The following is a 15,925-nucleotide window of genomic DNA, read 5'->3' on the forward strand; positions in this document are numbered from 1 at the left end:
CATGTGAAAAAGGCCTGTGCTTTTGGAAAGGAAAGACGGAAGCAGCAAGGATTTTTGTAATGCGACAAGAGATGCAGAAAAACAATATCAGGATGAGGGGTACTTCCGACAACCCTCGACAGAGATATAGCAATAGTAACATCTGTGCATCTGTTCTGAGCAACCGACTCCACTTCTTTATGTTCATAGAGGTAAAATGTTCCCACAGGAGGAAAGAAAAGGCACACATCACATCAAGCGAAGCAAAAGATCAAACACTGTTTGCAGGCAGAGAGGTCCAGTTGAATGGGATGTGTGGGGCTTTGGTTTTTCGACAAGAACAAAGCTGTAGTTGCAAAGAGTTGAACTTGATCAGATACATTCTTAGCGTTCCTGCACAAAGGGCTTGTGTGGTTGGCGCATGACATCTCCTCCTAGGAAATCAAAGAGAAAAGGGAGACTGTTTCTATCAACACACAAACTGGTCAAAGGTATGGCTAGAAATGGACAAGGTTCCTAACAAAATAGGAAACGACACCAGTGTATCCATAGGAGAAGAGGAACAGGTTTGACTATGCAAAGTAAAGGATGTGGTTTGTGCTGACATGTACCCGATATGAAGAAACTCAGCCAAGGTATTGACTTCTTTTGTTTTTGCATTTTTAGACTACCCAGTCAATTACCCTCCAACTATTCTGGTTCAAGAGGGACAGTTCTCATTGACCCTCTATCACCTCACTTTCTCAGCAGACTTTAAAATGTCCCAGTTTCTCTCTCTTCTTCCTCCCACTTTCCCTCTTCGTCCTTAACTTACTTTGTTGGTGCAGACTTACTTCAAAGTGTAAAAGCAGTCTATATTCCATTAACTCAGAAAGTGGGGAGAAAGAGGAGACTAGAATTTTGCCCTTCCCAGTCGGCTCAGGCAAAAGCAAACTGCTGCAACCTCTTCCAGCTTCTCTGTTCTTCCTCAATAACTATGGCCATCTTATCCATACTCCTGTGTTGCTTGGTTACATGTGCCTCAGTTTGAACTGTCTGAGGCTATACAGTCTTAGAACGTCAAAGTGTATTGCAACAATAAATGATTTGCAAGGCAATGACGACGATGAAGAGCCAGTGTGATGTATTGGTTTGAGCACTGGACTACAACTCGGTTCGATTCTCTGCTTGGCCATGAAAGCCACTGGGTGACCTTGGGCAAGTCACACACTCTCAGCCTCAGAGAAAGGCAATGGCAAGCCTGCTCTGAACAAAGCTTGCTGAGAAAACCCCATAACAGGGTCACCATAAAACAACAAAATGAGGATGAAACTGTCGCTTCCCTGCATCAGTCTGTTGCAACATTCCTGCTGGAGACCCTTGGATCAGCAAAGCCATACTCTGGTAGATTTCCACTTTATTATCCCTCTTTTCTACCTGTGAAAAGTCAGCTATGGGCATTACCTGGGCAAGAGGCATCAAACTGAGGATCCAACATTCAGAAGCACATCTTATTTGCATTCCTCTCCAGATCGGCAGTGAGCTTCTGCGTCTTGATGCAGAAACACAAACTACAACACAAAGGGTGCAAAAGCATATTAAAGGAGGGTTGGGAGAGTCAGAAAAGTGGTTCAGCAACAACATGATCTCTTGCAAAACATATCAGTGCTAGTCAATACCAAATGTGGTTTGTTGGTAGGGGACATAACAGCCTAAGGACCAAACTAGGTGTCAGTGGACCAGTGCATCCATTTCATGCACAAATCTGTTCAACTCAACACACATTACCGAGGACAAGTTGGCCTCCACATCATTCAGATTCCATTCGCTTGCAGGTATAGCGGAGCTGAAGACCTGAAAGGAGAAAGAAGGCATATTTTCTTACAAAATGAACACTGATGACACACCATCAAGAAGAGTCTTGTTATGTGAAATCAAGGTTAAAAAAAGGAATAACAAAGAGAAATGATTTTGAAGCAGTGTGGAAAATATTGGTACAAAAGGTTTTAGTAAAAGAGGAAGGTGGTTTACCTCCACAGGAAGAGTTACAATTTTGGAGGGTAAAGTAATATGAAGCCATTCGGCTCTGGTGATGGGGAAGGAATTAGTGATAAATTAATAGTATTATACCTTTCTGGAATTATAATTAGTATATGCTGAAAAGAAGACAGTAAGAAGAATGAAGACATAGCAGCCTACATAAGAGTTTTGAGAACCAGGTTTATGTAAACCGAGATAAGGACTTACATCCAAAGTGCTGCCAGTTTCCAAGTTGTATGATTGGTTTCTCAGCAGGATCTGAAGGCCTTCCAGATTCAAATCGGCACTTTCCAAAGGATTAGACATTTCCACTCTGAGAAAACAGCATGGGAAAGAGATTCCTTTAGGGATTTAATATACAGGGTCATAGAGATTATTAGTGTATTACATTTTCCCTCTCTTCACCTGTTCTCTAAGGAGCAAGTACACAACGCATATGGTTTTGTTCATTTTATCCTCAGAAGAGCTGTGATGTAGGGTTGGCTGAGGAGTAACTGGCCCCAAATAATCCAAAAACCTTTATGGCTAAGTCAACATTTGAACCCAAGTTTACCCATTCAACACCTGTATTATATCCATTGTACCATCAGCTACCATTTTATATAAACAAATTTCTTCAGCCAAATATTATGGCCAAATAATTTCGGCTGAAAATTACAACCATGCATGGATTTAATGAATTTCAGCCAAGCCTTTCCGCAGCGGCTGAATGCAAGGCAACTAATATAGTCCGGGTCAAGTTGTGTGCATGACTGGTCCAGGATTCTCAATGCTTGACATCTGATGGATAAATATGTCAGCTTTCATAAGCGTTTAAGAACCGAATATTGAGACCAAAATTGGCCTCAATAATTTGGCTACTGCAAATTACAATCGTGCATGGATTTAATGAATTTCAGTCAAACAAAAAAAACAACAACATCTGAATGACCTCTAGGAGTAAATTATTCAGACATCTCAGAGATCCACACATCCCTCACTTGAGTCTCTCTCCCTCTCTCTCTCTCTCTATACACACACACACACACACACACATACACAGTTGCCCCTCCTTTCTTTCAGACTTGAGACCTGCAGTCTTGAATATTCACAGAGGGGTGACCTCCATTATTTTTAATGGGGCATGTCCACCATGCACTTGTGGGCACGCACCTCATTCTAGGGGCCTGAATATACATAAGTCTCTGTTTTCGTGGGGGGGGGGGCAGAATGGATCCCCTGTGAAAATGGAGGGCCAATTGTATATGTATACACACACACACACACACTTGTCCCATGCTCCACTTTCAAGCCAGGGAGCAGGTGATGCTGGCATCCATGGTGGCGCTCCATCCCTCACCTGTCCAGAGGTTCCCTTCTGCCTCTTCCTCCATGCGGCTGCAAACCAGTGGGCTGTGGCTCTTCGCAGCAGCCTCCTCTGCCATCCAAGACAGACTGAACCAGGGTGACCGGCAGGACAGGAGGGTCTGGACAGGCATTGCCACTAGCCAAGGGGAGACCAGGCTCTGCGGAAGCGGCCTTCCCTTCAGGGATAATGGGTTCTTCCTTGACCAGCAGGAGGCATGTCTCCCTGAACCAAAGAAAAAGTTTGAGCATCACACTGCCCCTTGCGCTTGACTTTTTTACTCCTGAAATCTAACCTTAAAAGTCATTTCAAAGGTCCACATCCCTGAAAAATAAAAAATGCATTGTTGGGCTGCTTACCTTTCCTTCTCTGAATGAGGCTGCATTACTACAGCATTTGGCTGCGATGCTTCAGTAACATCGGATATGATCGGCCCTCCGGAGATAGCAGGGCTGTTGTTCAAGCATGAAGCCGGTTCTGTGGATGGCTGGAGATGATCATGGAAGAATAGATAGATGATAGATAGATAGATAGATAGATAGATAGATAGATAGATAGATAGATAGATTACTGATCCAGTCCAGTGCTCAAACCACTCCACCACTAAATGCTAAGCCTCCATTTTTCTGCAAGCTTTTTACAGCAAGCCAGAAAATAGGATTACTGTCTCAAATCCAAACTTACAGACTGGATGAAATAGGATTCATGAAGAGGATCCAGAGACAAATGCTTCTGGAACTTTGTCATTGGTGGAGCGGAGTTCCCATCGTCCAGCATGAGAGGTCTGTTGGGAGAAGGAAGGTAGGACACTGCACCTCCGTCATTTAGGACAGTGGTTCCCAGACTTTGGTCCTCCAGATGTTCTGGACTTCATTGCCCAGAATTCCTGACTGTTGGCCAACTAGCTGGGGCTTCTGGGAGTTGAGGTCCAACACATCTGGAGGACCAAAGTTTAGAACTCACTGGTTTAGGATGTAGCTCTATTCACAACCCTTGGGAATGCATGCTGAATCTTTCTAAAAAAGGACTGCCAAGCTGAGTGACTGTCCCATTGGCAGGGATGTCATTACAGATGTTTTGCCCTTTATGTTAAAATTCTGTCCGACAAATGGGTGGGCAGAATTCGAATTCCCATCAAACTTATGGTGATAGGAATTCTATCATGGAATTTTCTTGGCAAGATTTGTTCAGAGGACGTTTTGCCTTTGCCTTCCTCTAAAGGCTGAGTGAATACAACTTGCCCAAAGTTCCAGAGTCCAGTGCTCAAACCACTACACTCCCACACCTCCCTTGCCTTCCATAGCCTCCTTTCCCTCCAGATTTCCTCCTTTCACCCTCTTTTTTATGCTCTCTAAACACAAAATAAAAAAGTCCCAGCAAGCTGACAGGGTGCTTCTCCAAGAGAGGGCCTTGAATGGAAGCCGGTCAGCAGCTCTCTGACTCATCAGTTCGTCCCCATTCATGTTCCCGGTCACCATGGTGTCCACCCAAGGTCCGGTGACCCACCACGCCACCTGGAGCTGAGCTCGGGCCTATTTCTTTGCGATGACGGGGGCGAGCCCCTTTGAGCCCCTTGCCCGCACATGCGTCCCAACGTGGGGTACTTACAGTTTTCTCTTTATTCCAGGGTTGCCCGGGTTCGGTTGGAGCTGGCCAAAGAGAAACTGAATCAGCTGCCAGGGGAGAGAGAGCAAGGTCAGGCCTGTATTAGTCAGCAAGCCAAAGCTCCAGCATCCCACCTTCTATCTCTCAACACCTGGCACCTCCATGTTGCCCCCAAGGGTCAGCTGGCATCCAAGGGTCAGCTGGCATCTCAACCTGGGAACAAGATCACCTCCAAATAGCAAGCACTCTTGCATGGCTACATGCAATGCAGGCATGCAGCTGGAGAAACGCTGCTGCTTGGTATTCAATTGAATCATAGAATCACAGAGTTGGAAGAGACCCCAAGGGCCACCCAGTCCAACCTCTTGCCATGCAGGAAATCTAAATCAAAGCATCCCTGAAACTTATACGTAACTAAATAGACAATGTAGACTACAAACAAACTATGCAAATCCTACCTATGCAACTATGCAAACCCTACCTGCTGGGCAGGGTTCAAGCCCTTTGCCACCTTTTCCAATTTGACTCACATCTCTATATACACATTACCTTGTTGATCACTTTCTGGTGCTGCGAATGGTTCTGCCTGAGGCACACAACTTCCCTCCACAAAACTTCATTCTGCCTGAAATGAACACAATGGAACCACAATCTTTGAAAAAGAAAATACTCACAAAAGAGTCAGTGGTGTGTGCTTGCACACGTTAGTGCTACAAACTGCAATGTAACCTTGACATCCTTGCTGTTGTCATGTGCCTTCAAGTCATTTCCAACTTATGGCAACCTTAAGGCGAACCTATCAAGGGGATTTCTTGGCAGGATTTGCTCAGAGGAGGGTTGCATTTGCCTCTTTCTGAAGCTGAGAGAGTGTGACTTGCACAAGGTCACCCAGTGGGTTTCTATGACTGAGAAAGGATTTGAAACCTGGTCTCCAGAGTTCAAGTCCCACACTCAAACCATTATATTACACTCCCTTCTAGCAATGTATATATATTTTTCAGGGAAGAGGATCTGTTTAAAAATGTAAAAGGATACAGGATTTAAAAGGATGCATTTGAACAGTCCTAATACAGTGGGCCCTTGGTATCCCCCATGGATAGCAAAATTTGTGGCTGCTCAAGTCCCATTAAATACAATGCCATAGTAAAATGGTGTCCCTTACATAAAATGGCAAAATCAAGGTTTGCCTTTTGGAATTTATATATGTTCTTAGTATTTTCAATGGATGGATGCTTGAATCTGTGGATATAGCGGGCCAACTGCACTCTTGCTGCAGCCATATAGGAGACAAGCAATATCTGGCTTCAAATATCCTGCAAACACAATATAGGGTTTACTTAACTGTTTCATGTCCTGCACCTGACATTCCATTGTTTCTTGCTGACTCCTGAGCACTTGGATTTCATACAACAGCCGGCTAAGGTCTTCCTGGCGCATCTTGGTTTCTTCACTTTTTACAACCGACACCTGATTAAAGAACAGAGAAGAAAAGTTGGTTTGGCTGAAGAGATGGTGATTTATGGGTTATGGAGGGACATACCATACGCAGACATGAGCTGCAGCTAAGAAGCCATTCACCCATTACATGTTTCGGTAAACCCTTGAGCATGCAAGTGCACTGCAGAAATAATGCAGTTTGACACGCCTTGAACTGCCATGGCTCAGTGCTATGGGATCCTAGGATTTGTAGAGTTGTGTGATTTGGAGGCTAGCAAGAGATCTATTTCCTTTAAGGAACTATCTAGGTTGAGTCTCTCTTATCCAGAATTCCAAAATCCAAAACCTTTTCCATGGGTGGCTGAGATAGTGACACCTTTGCTTTCTGATGCTTTCATCTATACAAGTATTGCTTCATGCACAATATTATTTTTAAAAAACACTGTACAAAAACTATTTAAACCATTGTGTATAAAATTACCTTTGGGCTATGTATATGAAACATTTGCAAATTTCATGTTTATACTTGGGTCCAAGATACAATGCTATGTATATGCAAGCATTCCAAAATCTGGAAAACAATCCAAAATCTAAAACACTTCTGGCCTCAAGCATTTTGGTTTAGAGACACCTAAACCAGTAAACAATGGGACTAACATGAAGACTAAATGACAAAACAATAAAAGGAACATTATAAATTGTTTAAGGCACAAAAATAATGCATCCAAGAAAGGGCGAACTTTCTTCCTCTTGGAGAAATGGCAAACATTAAACTTTGTAGATCGTATAGACACTTTTTTATATCTGAACATCTTGCGGACTTTCAGACATTGTTGAACTTCAGCTCCCAGCAGCCAACAATGAGGGACCATGGGATCTGCAGTTCAATAACATCTGGAAAATCACAAGTTGTCCACCTGGATCTAAGATCACAGAGGGCCACTGTCCAAGTAATGGGTTTGATAAAAGAAATGTTTGGACACTGCCAGGGTGGTCTCACATATTGAACTTATAGATTTGCAAAATACTAATAACTGCAGTGTGCAACAACTCCTACCTTCCTTTTGATGTGTTCCAAGAGGTGCTCATGGCCTTGTAAGAAATAAAGATGCTGGAATTCAGTGTCATCGTGTTCAGGTTTGACCAGCCCACCTTGCTCAATATTCATCACTTTTCTAAAGCCATCTAAACGTAAGGGACAAATAGAAAACTGGAGAGATTCATAAGGACCACAAAGCCCATTTAAACATTACCTACTCACTTAAGAAGATGCAAAGGTTGTCTATATATCTGAATGCTTTTAGCTAGTATGCTAAGGCAGGTGACAGCAAGGACGGTGGAGATAGCATGAAAGTCTTGAACTTTTAGCATTCAAAAGATATTCCCTGTATTGTTTCCATAGAACTGGAGACTTTTGGCCATTTCCAGGTTGTATTTTTGGTTGACATGAGGCCAAAAATGTGATGGTGCGACAACTGGCCCCCACTGAAGACCTATGCCAAGGTTGTGTATGTTTTTATCTCCAGCCAACAAAATAATCAAAGTACAATAAGCAATGCAGAGTCCGTATCTAGACATGAATAGTTATGTGATCCATAACAGATTTTTAATAGATTTTGGGAACTGATTGCTAATGGGTGATGTACTGTTTTTATCTTTTTCTTATGTTCTTAAACTTCTGTTCAGTTGAATTGTTCTTAAATTGATTTTAATCCTCTAGGTGTTGTTAGACTCTAAGTCCCATTATCCCAAACTGGCATGACCAATGCTCAGGGATGATGTGAGCTGTAGTCCAACAACATCTGGAGGGATGCATGTCCTTCATCCCAGTATCGCAAAGAGTTACTCACACATATTCAGCTGCCGGACAAAACTGGCCATATTGTTGTGCTTGAAATACTTGGGCAGTACTTCCTTTGCAAACCGACCCTGATCAAAAACATGGAAGCTGGTGCCGTTCTAAAAGAACAAAAGAATTAAATAGGATTAGGTCCACCTTAGCTGCACTTCACAGTTGATGTTCTTGCTGCATGCCTTCAACTTATACCAACCTTAAGGCTGACCTCTTACCGCAGTTTCTTGATAAGATTTGTTGATAAGTTTGCCATTGCTTTCCTCTAAGGCTGAGAGAGTGTGACATACCCAAGGTCACCTAAGTAGATTTCAATGGATGAGCAGGGATTTGAACCCTGGTCTCCCAGGATCCTAGCCCAACACTCAAACCACTACAACACACTTGTTCTTCTTTGCAGATGCAATCTACATTCGATTAAAATTCTACACAAATGGGAAAATTGATCGCTTACAAATAAAACAAAGGTCTACCTCTGAAGATGCCAAAGTCACAGATGCTGGCAAAACGTCAGGAATAAACTCTTCTAGAACATGGCCACATAGCCCTAAAAACGCACAAAAAACTATGGATGCCGGCCATGAAAGCCTTCGGCTTCACATACCAGATACACACTAACCTAGGAGACTAAAGTATGCAAAGGGATCTTGCAGCACCTTTACAACTAACCAAGCAAGTCTACTTCATCCAAGGCATGGAAATTGAAGTTTGGCTTCCAAAACAGACCTGCAAATGATAGTGGGTACAATATATATATCACACTCCTAGTGTCTCAGAATGCAAAGGGATCTTGTAGCACTTTTGAGACTAACTGGAAGAAAGAAGTTGGGAGCGTGAGCTTTCATAGGCTTCAGCCTCCTACTTCCTCAGATTCATCATACGAAATCTCATGCTACCAACTTTTCTCTTTCAGTTAGTCTCAAAGATGGTACAAGATCCTTTTGTGTGCAGCTATATCTTCGAATTCAACCATTAGCGGCTCTGAGTTAATTACTATAACACCTTTCAATACTAATCAGTACCATCTAACGCAGTGGTCCTCAACCTTCTTAATGCCGCAACCCTTTAATACAGTTCTTCATGTTGTGGTGACCCCCAACCATAAAATTAGCGGTGTCTCAGTTCCTAAGACCATCGGAAATATGTGTTTTCCAATGGTCTTAGGTGACCCCTGTGAAAGGTTCGTTCGATCCCCAAATGGGTCGCGACCCACAGGTTGGGAACCGCTGATCTAATGGTACTTACAATACTCCAGCAGATGAGATGGTTGGTGTCAGGATCTTCTACCAGTGTCCAGAGCTTGGTGAGAAACGCTGGTACATTACTGGTATAGCCATCCATAGCCAGTGAAGGGGGCGAATCCTGCATAGTTCTATGTTGCTCGGACTACACAAGTCCCATATCTTTGCTCCAGAAATCTTCTTTCCTGCCCCTCTCTTTCCCTGCATAGGTCAGAGGGAGCAAGAATCATTTAGTGATTTGGCCCAAGCTGAGAAAATGCCACTCCCTCCCACACAAACACACAAACACACACACAACTCACATCAGCAGCACCGCTGGCTCTCTTCCAAGCTCAGCACAATGTGGAGGGATGGCCAAACGCAGGGAACAATGCCCCGGAATGAATGTGCACTGTATTTGATGGCACAAAAGCCGTGAATAAAGATGCAGCATCATGCAAAGAGAATACCCTTGCTTGCACAAACACAAGAGGACTGGAGGTCAGCACATCACTGGAAATGGCCAAAGGAGCGCCTGCTAACTCATCGGTTCCATAACGCAACCTGAAGGAGGTGCCTGTAAACGCATCCTGTAAAACTATTAACAACTGTTAATAGCTTAATCGTATTTTATTGTGGGTGGGAAGGTTGGGAGGGCTTGGGATGCAATGGACAATGAGACATTATAGTATGCTTATTGTATTTTATGGATGTTTTATTGTTAGCCGCTTCGATCTTTTTGGAGAAGCGGGATACAAATAAATATCATCATCATCATCATCATCATCATCATCCCACCTTGGTCAGCTTCTAATTTGCTTTTCAACCAATTCAGCTCTTCAGGATGCAGAAAGAGCACAGCCGATATTCCATGTATCACAAATAGTTACGGCCACATAGGCAGATTTAGAAATGTTTGGTGCCTATTGTAACTGTACAGTTATTTTATTGTTAGCTGCTACCATCTTTTTGGAAAAGCAGGATACAAATAATAATAATAATAAATTAATTAATTCCAGGGCAGTCAGAGGTCAACCAGCATCATCCCAGGATGTGTGCATGCCTCCAAAGCCACCTTTTCTCTTTAACAGGCTTGCTTACAACTAGACCTTTCCCACTTCAGTCACGCTAGCTAGTCTATGATTACAACAGTCTTCAAACCAGAGCCATGTTCTGCAAAGATAGGAGCCCTAGGAAAATGTTCTAATTGTATGCCAAGGGGAAAGGAAGATGGCACCTGTGCCACCCAGAGCCCCTGGCACTAGTGTTCCCAGTTTAGCATCAGCTCAGGTATCCAAGTTTCCAAGCCAAAATTATCAGCCCCGATTCACTCCTTTTCGCTGGAACACTGTCACAGGTAGAAAGATAATGTATTTTTGCGGCTTGGAAATTGAGACCGAAGTCTTAGTTAAAAGGGCTATTTTGAAATGGATGTGAAATGCAAGGATAGTATTCTTTCTTAATGAACCATCGGAAAGCAAAGATGCCACTATCTCAGCCACCTATGTGGACCATTTCGGATTCAGGAATTATGGATAAGGGATACTTAACCTGCATAGGATTAGGAGATTAGGGTTTACATTTCCGAAGGTTTTCTTGGTGGCCGTGGCCAAGTCACACTCTCTCAGCCTCAGAGGAAAGGAAAGGCAGGCCTCCTCAGAATAAACCTTGCTAAGTAATCTCCCTGACAGTTTCTGTATTTGGTTCACTAGTAAACTGAGAACACCTTGAAGACAAACAGTAATAATATCAACACTTCAGAATGGTAAAACTCTAAGGAGCAAATAACCAAGAGACAGTTGAAAAACCATTGCTCCTGCTAGTAAAGTGTAGAGAAAATTTATTGCATTCACCCTTTGCAACTCCAAATGCAGTTGAGGACAGTGGTTTAAAAATAAGTCAATGCTTTTAACAATGCTTTTAATTCCCATAAAAACATTAGGTAGAGGTATACAATGATCCATGTGTATTATTATTACATGCAAGTCTTTATTATGAATTAAAAACAACACCAATGATGCGTTTAAATGGCTATGGCTATAAAAAGGAGTTGAAAATGATTAAAATCTTCACCCATATAAAAAAAGATTTTAAAATAACCAGCGTCTAGGACCCAGTCAGACCAGTGTCATTCGCAGCCAATTCCAAATAGCAGGCTTGGGACTTCAACTCCCATGTTCCACTGATGGTTTAACACGAGGCTAAGAATCATGAAGCCCTCCACTTCTCTTGGTGGACTACAACTAGCAGCCCCAGCCCCAGTTGAGGGTTGTAGTCTAACAATGTCTGGAGGGCCTCCTCATTCCCATTCCTGTTTTAGGGTGCATCTACACTGTAGAAATAATGCAGTTTGACCCCACTTTGGCTGCATCAACACTGGAGACATAACCCGGTTTGGCACCGGTTTAACTCTTTCTGGCTCAAGGCTAGGGAATTCTGGGAGTTGGAGTTTGTTGTGGGCCCAGAGCGGAGCGGAGCTCTGTTCTGGACCCCACAACATACTCCAACTCCCAGAATTCCATAGCCTTGAGCCAAAAAGAGTTAAACGGTGCCAAACTGGATTACGTCTCCAGTGTTGATGAAGCCCAAAAGTGCGGTCGCTCCATCCTATGGCATCCTGGGAGCTGCAGTTTTACAAGGTTTTCAGCCTTTTTTGCCGAAAGTACAAATTCTAGGATTCTGTAGAATGGAGCAATGGCAATTGAAGTGGTGTCAAACTGCATTATTTCTACAGTGTGGAGGCACCCTCAGTGACCCAGAATACTATCCCCTGCCTTGATCATTCAAAGATATGTTCCAAAGCAGCAGTTCACTCTGGCCGTCGGTTGACCCAAAATGATTTCCACCTCTAAAGAACATTTTGCCCTGCATTGGAGGCACACGGCGCATCTGCCCACTGGCGAAGTCACAGGCATACTGTTGGCGGATTATCGCCATACCATCTTGTTGTCGGCAGGGTATACTTTTTCAGATTTGGGCAGTGCTGGATGAAAGCACTCACTACTTCTGTGGAGACCGCACAGTAGCAGTGGATCTCTCTCAGACGCACGCATCTCTTGGCCAGTTTGATCAGCGCCAGGTTGAGGTCGCGGGACGCGATGGCGAAGAGTTCCAGCACCTCCAAGGTCTGACTGTAGTACTGAGCGGCAAGCCCCAACTGATCCACCATGTAGGCAAAGTTGTTAAAATGCAAAGTGGACACGGGGATGGATGGCCTGAACATTTCAGCCATCTTCCTCACGTGGACCACGGCAGCGAACTCTATCCCTACACGGAACTTGGGGTGTCGCTCAGCCATCGCGGCCCAAATCTCATCCGGGATGTGGCAATTCATGCCGTTGTAGTAAATGTCCAGGTACTTGAAGGGCTCTCTGTCTGGGTGCAACAGTCTCCTAAACATTTTCACGGACAGAAGGACATAAGTGACCCCCAGCGTTGAGAGTTTCGGACAACGAATCAGAAGGTCTATGAGGGTGTCCGGCTTCAGCATGTTTACTCCCGCTGCGTGATTGTTGATCAGGAAGGTGCGCAAGTCCGGGCTGTGGGCAGTCATCAGCCACACAGTATTGTTGTCAAGAAGGAAAGGCATTCCCCTGAAGTCGAGATGTTGAAGCGCAGTGTTGTCCGGGTTGTAGCACAGTCTCCGGATGCCTTGCAAGATGTCTTGGCCCGAGTAGAAGAAAGGACTGGTCCCAGCGCACACAATGCGCAGAGAACGCAGCTTGCAGTTACGGCCAGCCATCGCCTCTAAGAGGTCACAGATGCCTCTCCGGTTTATATTCCTGGCCTGATCAAGCACCATCTTCAAGTACCAGATGTGTTCCATACAGTGGAGAAACTTCATCAACATGAGATACATTTCCGACGGAGACTCGTCCTCAAAACTAAAAGAAGATTGGCAGGCAGAGAGAGTCACCATTGCAGTACTGACTGACCTGATGTTAGCTAAAACTTTTATCACATCTGGAATGCAGCTGTTAATAATCTGTTTTCCATTCTAGAATTAGAGGCACAAACCACCAAAACCTACTATTGTTTCACTTGCAATGGGCCCTAGGTAGGGTTGCCATATCCCGGGGTGGGGTGGGACATTCCCTCTTTTGGACCGTTCTGCACGGTCCCGGCCCGGTTTTGCTTCTGTCCCGGGTGCCCCCCGGGTTTTGTTAGGGCACTGCCGTGGTGACGCCTTTGGCCACTCTTACTTGCGGCCGCTCTTACTTACCGCTGCTGCTGCCACCAATGTGGCTGTTCTTGCGGCAGCCGCCACCACCGATGCAGCTTTCACCACAAACCCACAAGCCTTCAGAGTTCTGGGCAGGCGTGCAGGGCTCAGTAGGAGCCTGGAGCTCCTCTGGTTGGCTGGAAGGCTGGGTATTTTGTGTATTTATTTATGTCCCCTGTATTTTTATTTAGTGGATTTTTGTCCCCATCTGTGTGTATTTATTTTCTCCTTTCAGTATTTTTATTAAGTGGATTTTAAAAAAAATATGTCCTACAATTGAAATTTTTGTCCTACATTTGTCCTACATTTGTCCCGGTTTGGAGGTCCTGACTTATGGCAACCCTAGCCCTAGGTATCTGCTGGGGTTCGGTTCCAGGACCCACCATGGGTACCAAAATCCATGGATGCTCAAGTCCCATTAAAGAGAATGGCATAGTAAAATGGTGTCTCTTATATAAAAGGGCAAAATCAAGGTTTGCCTATGGGAAATCGTATATTTTTAAAGTATTTTCAAGCCATGGATGCTCGAGTCCGTGGATAAAAAAAATCAGCTGAGAAGGAGGGCTGACTGTACTGTAAATAAACTAGACCTCCGACGCGGCGTCTCCTTACCTGATTTCCGTGTAACGCCAGACGGAAGAGGTGGAAACGGTGGCAGCCCAGTCCTTGCAGACGCGCGAGGCCAGGACCCGGTCTTTGACAGACAAGAAAGAGAAAACATGGGCCAGCATCTCCAGCGGAATAAAAGGCCAAGGGCTTTGGGGTTCGTCGTCGGCCATCCTCCGAGGCATCTAACTACTGCAAATATAATAATAATAATAGTAATAGTAATAGTAACAACAACAACAACAACAATTTTTTATCCACAGAATCAAGCATCCATGGCTTGGAATTTTTTTTTATTTGTATGAATTCCAAATAACAAACCTTTATTTTTCATTTTATAGAAGGAAGACCGTTTTTACAATGCCATTGTACTTAATGGGACTTGAGCATTCTTCCACGGAGCATTCTTATCCATGAGGAGTCATGAAACCAAACAGGGACCCACTGTAATAAAGTGTGGCCCCAAAGGGAAAAGAATTGCCCCCAAATGCCCTCCAGGGAAATGGAGGACATTTTTATGACACCTTGGCCCAAGATAAGCCCAGGAGAGGCTTTTACCAAATTGTTGAAACTGCGGATTGTGCTGTTCCTACCTGTTGCCTTGTGTTTGGATGCTCTGGATGCTGCAAACTGGCCTTGGGTCTAAGCAGAGATAAATGGCAATGAACTCAAAATAAAATATATACATTTAAATATGTATATAGCAAGACTCACCTTCCTCTCTCACCTGCTTCTTAGGTTCTGCAGACAGAAGAAGAGTCCAAACAATTTAATAATAATAACAATTCTACAACAATCCCAAGCCTTCCTGGTTTCTTTGCAAAGATGCAAACTGGTCCTCGCCTGGGGCCCTTTGATTGCTTGCTGCACGTGCTGCTGAAGCATCACCTGCTCAGGGCTTGAATTGTGCATGATGCGCAAGCCTGGGATTTAACCCCTTCCCTCCTGAAGGAAAACAGGGCAATACAAGCCCTGCATTGTCAATGCAGTCAGGCAATAGAGGGTGGCAAAGCCAAACTATCCCTGCAGGTGCCATTGATTTAATTATTTGGGGCTTCAATTGGGAAGGCTGGAGCCTTCCTTCCCCTGGGTGCAGTTGCTTGATGAAAGGAGACACAGGAGAAGCCCTACTTAGCTTCATGGATCCAATTCACACTGCAGAAATGATCCACTTTGAAACCATTTTAACTGCCGTGACTCAGTGGTAGGGACTTCTCAGAACTGGAGTTTGTTGTGGCCCCAGAGCTTTCTGGCAGGGAAGGCTCAATGTCTCATAAAAGTACAGCTCCCAGAATTCCCTAAAGCCGTATCAGACTGGATTATGTCTGCACTGAGTCTCAGCACCTGTGGAAAGCACTCTTTGGGTGTTGTGGTTGGGTGGCTTCCAAGTCTTTCCCAACTTATGGTCCCAAACAACAGGGTTTTCTTGGGGTGCGTCTACACTGTAGGAATAAAGCCATCTGAGGCCACTTTTAAGTGCTGTGGCCCAGTCCTGTGCAATCCTGGGAATCTGTAGTTTTTACATGGGCAACCTCTCCCAAAAAAAGGGCTGGTGACCCAACAAACTACAAATCCCACGCAGTTAAAGTGATGTCTCACTGCACTGGAGATTCACCCTTGGCCAAGGTTTGTTCAGAGGT

The 15,925-nt window shown here is 44.2% G+C and overlaps 2 protein-coding genes across 2 annotated transcripts; both read right to left on the minus strand.

The window, feature by feature from the left end:
* Positions 1 to 1,469: 1,469 nt before the first annotated feature.
* On the minus strand, positions 1,470 to 9,663 carry LOC149306039 (heat shock factor protein 4-like). The gene is made up of 11 exons (XM_089476771.1): positions 9,483 to 9,663; positions 8,236 to 8,344; positions 7,443 to 7,570; positions 6,291 to 6,415; positions 5,498 to 5,573; positions 4,952 to 5,016; positions 4,028 to 4,127; positions 3,703 to 3,830; positions 2,206 to 2,311; positions 1,747 to 1,812; positions 1,470 to 1,529 (listed from the first exon to the last, which is right to left on the minus strand). The coding sequence occupies exons 1-11, from the start codon at positions 9,603 to 9,605 to the stop codon at positions 1,470 to 1,472; spliced, it is 1,086 nt and encodes a 361-aa protein (XP_089332897.1). The 5' UTR covers positions 9,606 to 9,663.
* Positions 9,664 to 12,006: 2,343 nt separating this feature from the next.
* LOC149306040 (F-box/LRR-repeat protein 8-like) lies at positions 12,007 to 14,731 on the minus strand. The gene is made up of 2 exons (XM_089476695.1): positions 14,292 to 14,731; positions 12,007 to 13,341 (listed from the first exon to the last, which is right to left on the minus strand). Exons 1-2 carry the CDS (start codon positions 14,468 to 14,470, stop codon positions 12,363 to 12,365), a joined length of 1,158 nt encoding a protein of 385 aa, XP_089332821.1. The 5' UTR covers positions 14,471 to 14,731; the 3' UTR covers positions 12,007 to 12,362.
* Positions 14,732 to 15,925: the final 1,194 nt, after the last annotated feature.

Source organism: Sceloporus occidentalis, unplaced genomic scaffold, assembly GCF_023333645.1.
Source record: "Sceloporus occidentalis isolate IW3139 unplaced genomic scaffold, rSceOcc1.0.p SCAF_10, whole genome shotgun sequence".
NCBI lineage: Eukaryota > Metazoa > Chordata > Lepidosauria > Squamata > Phrynosomatidae > Sceloporus > Sceloporus occidentalis.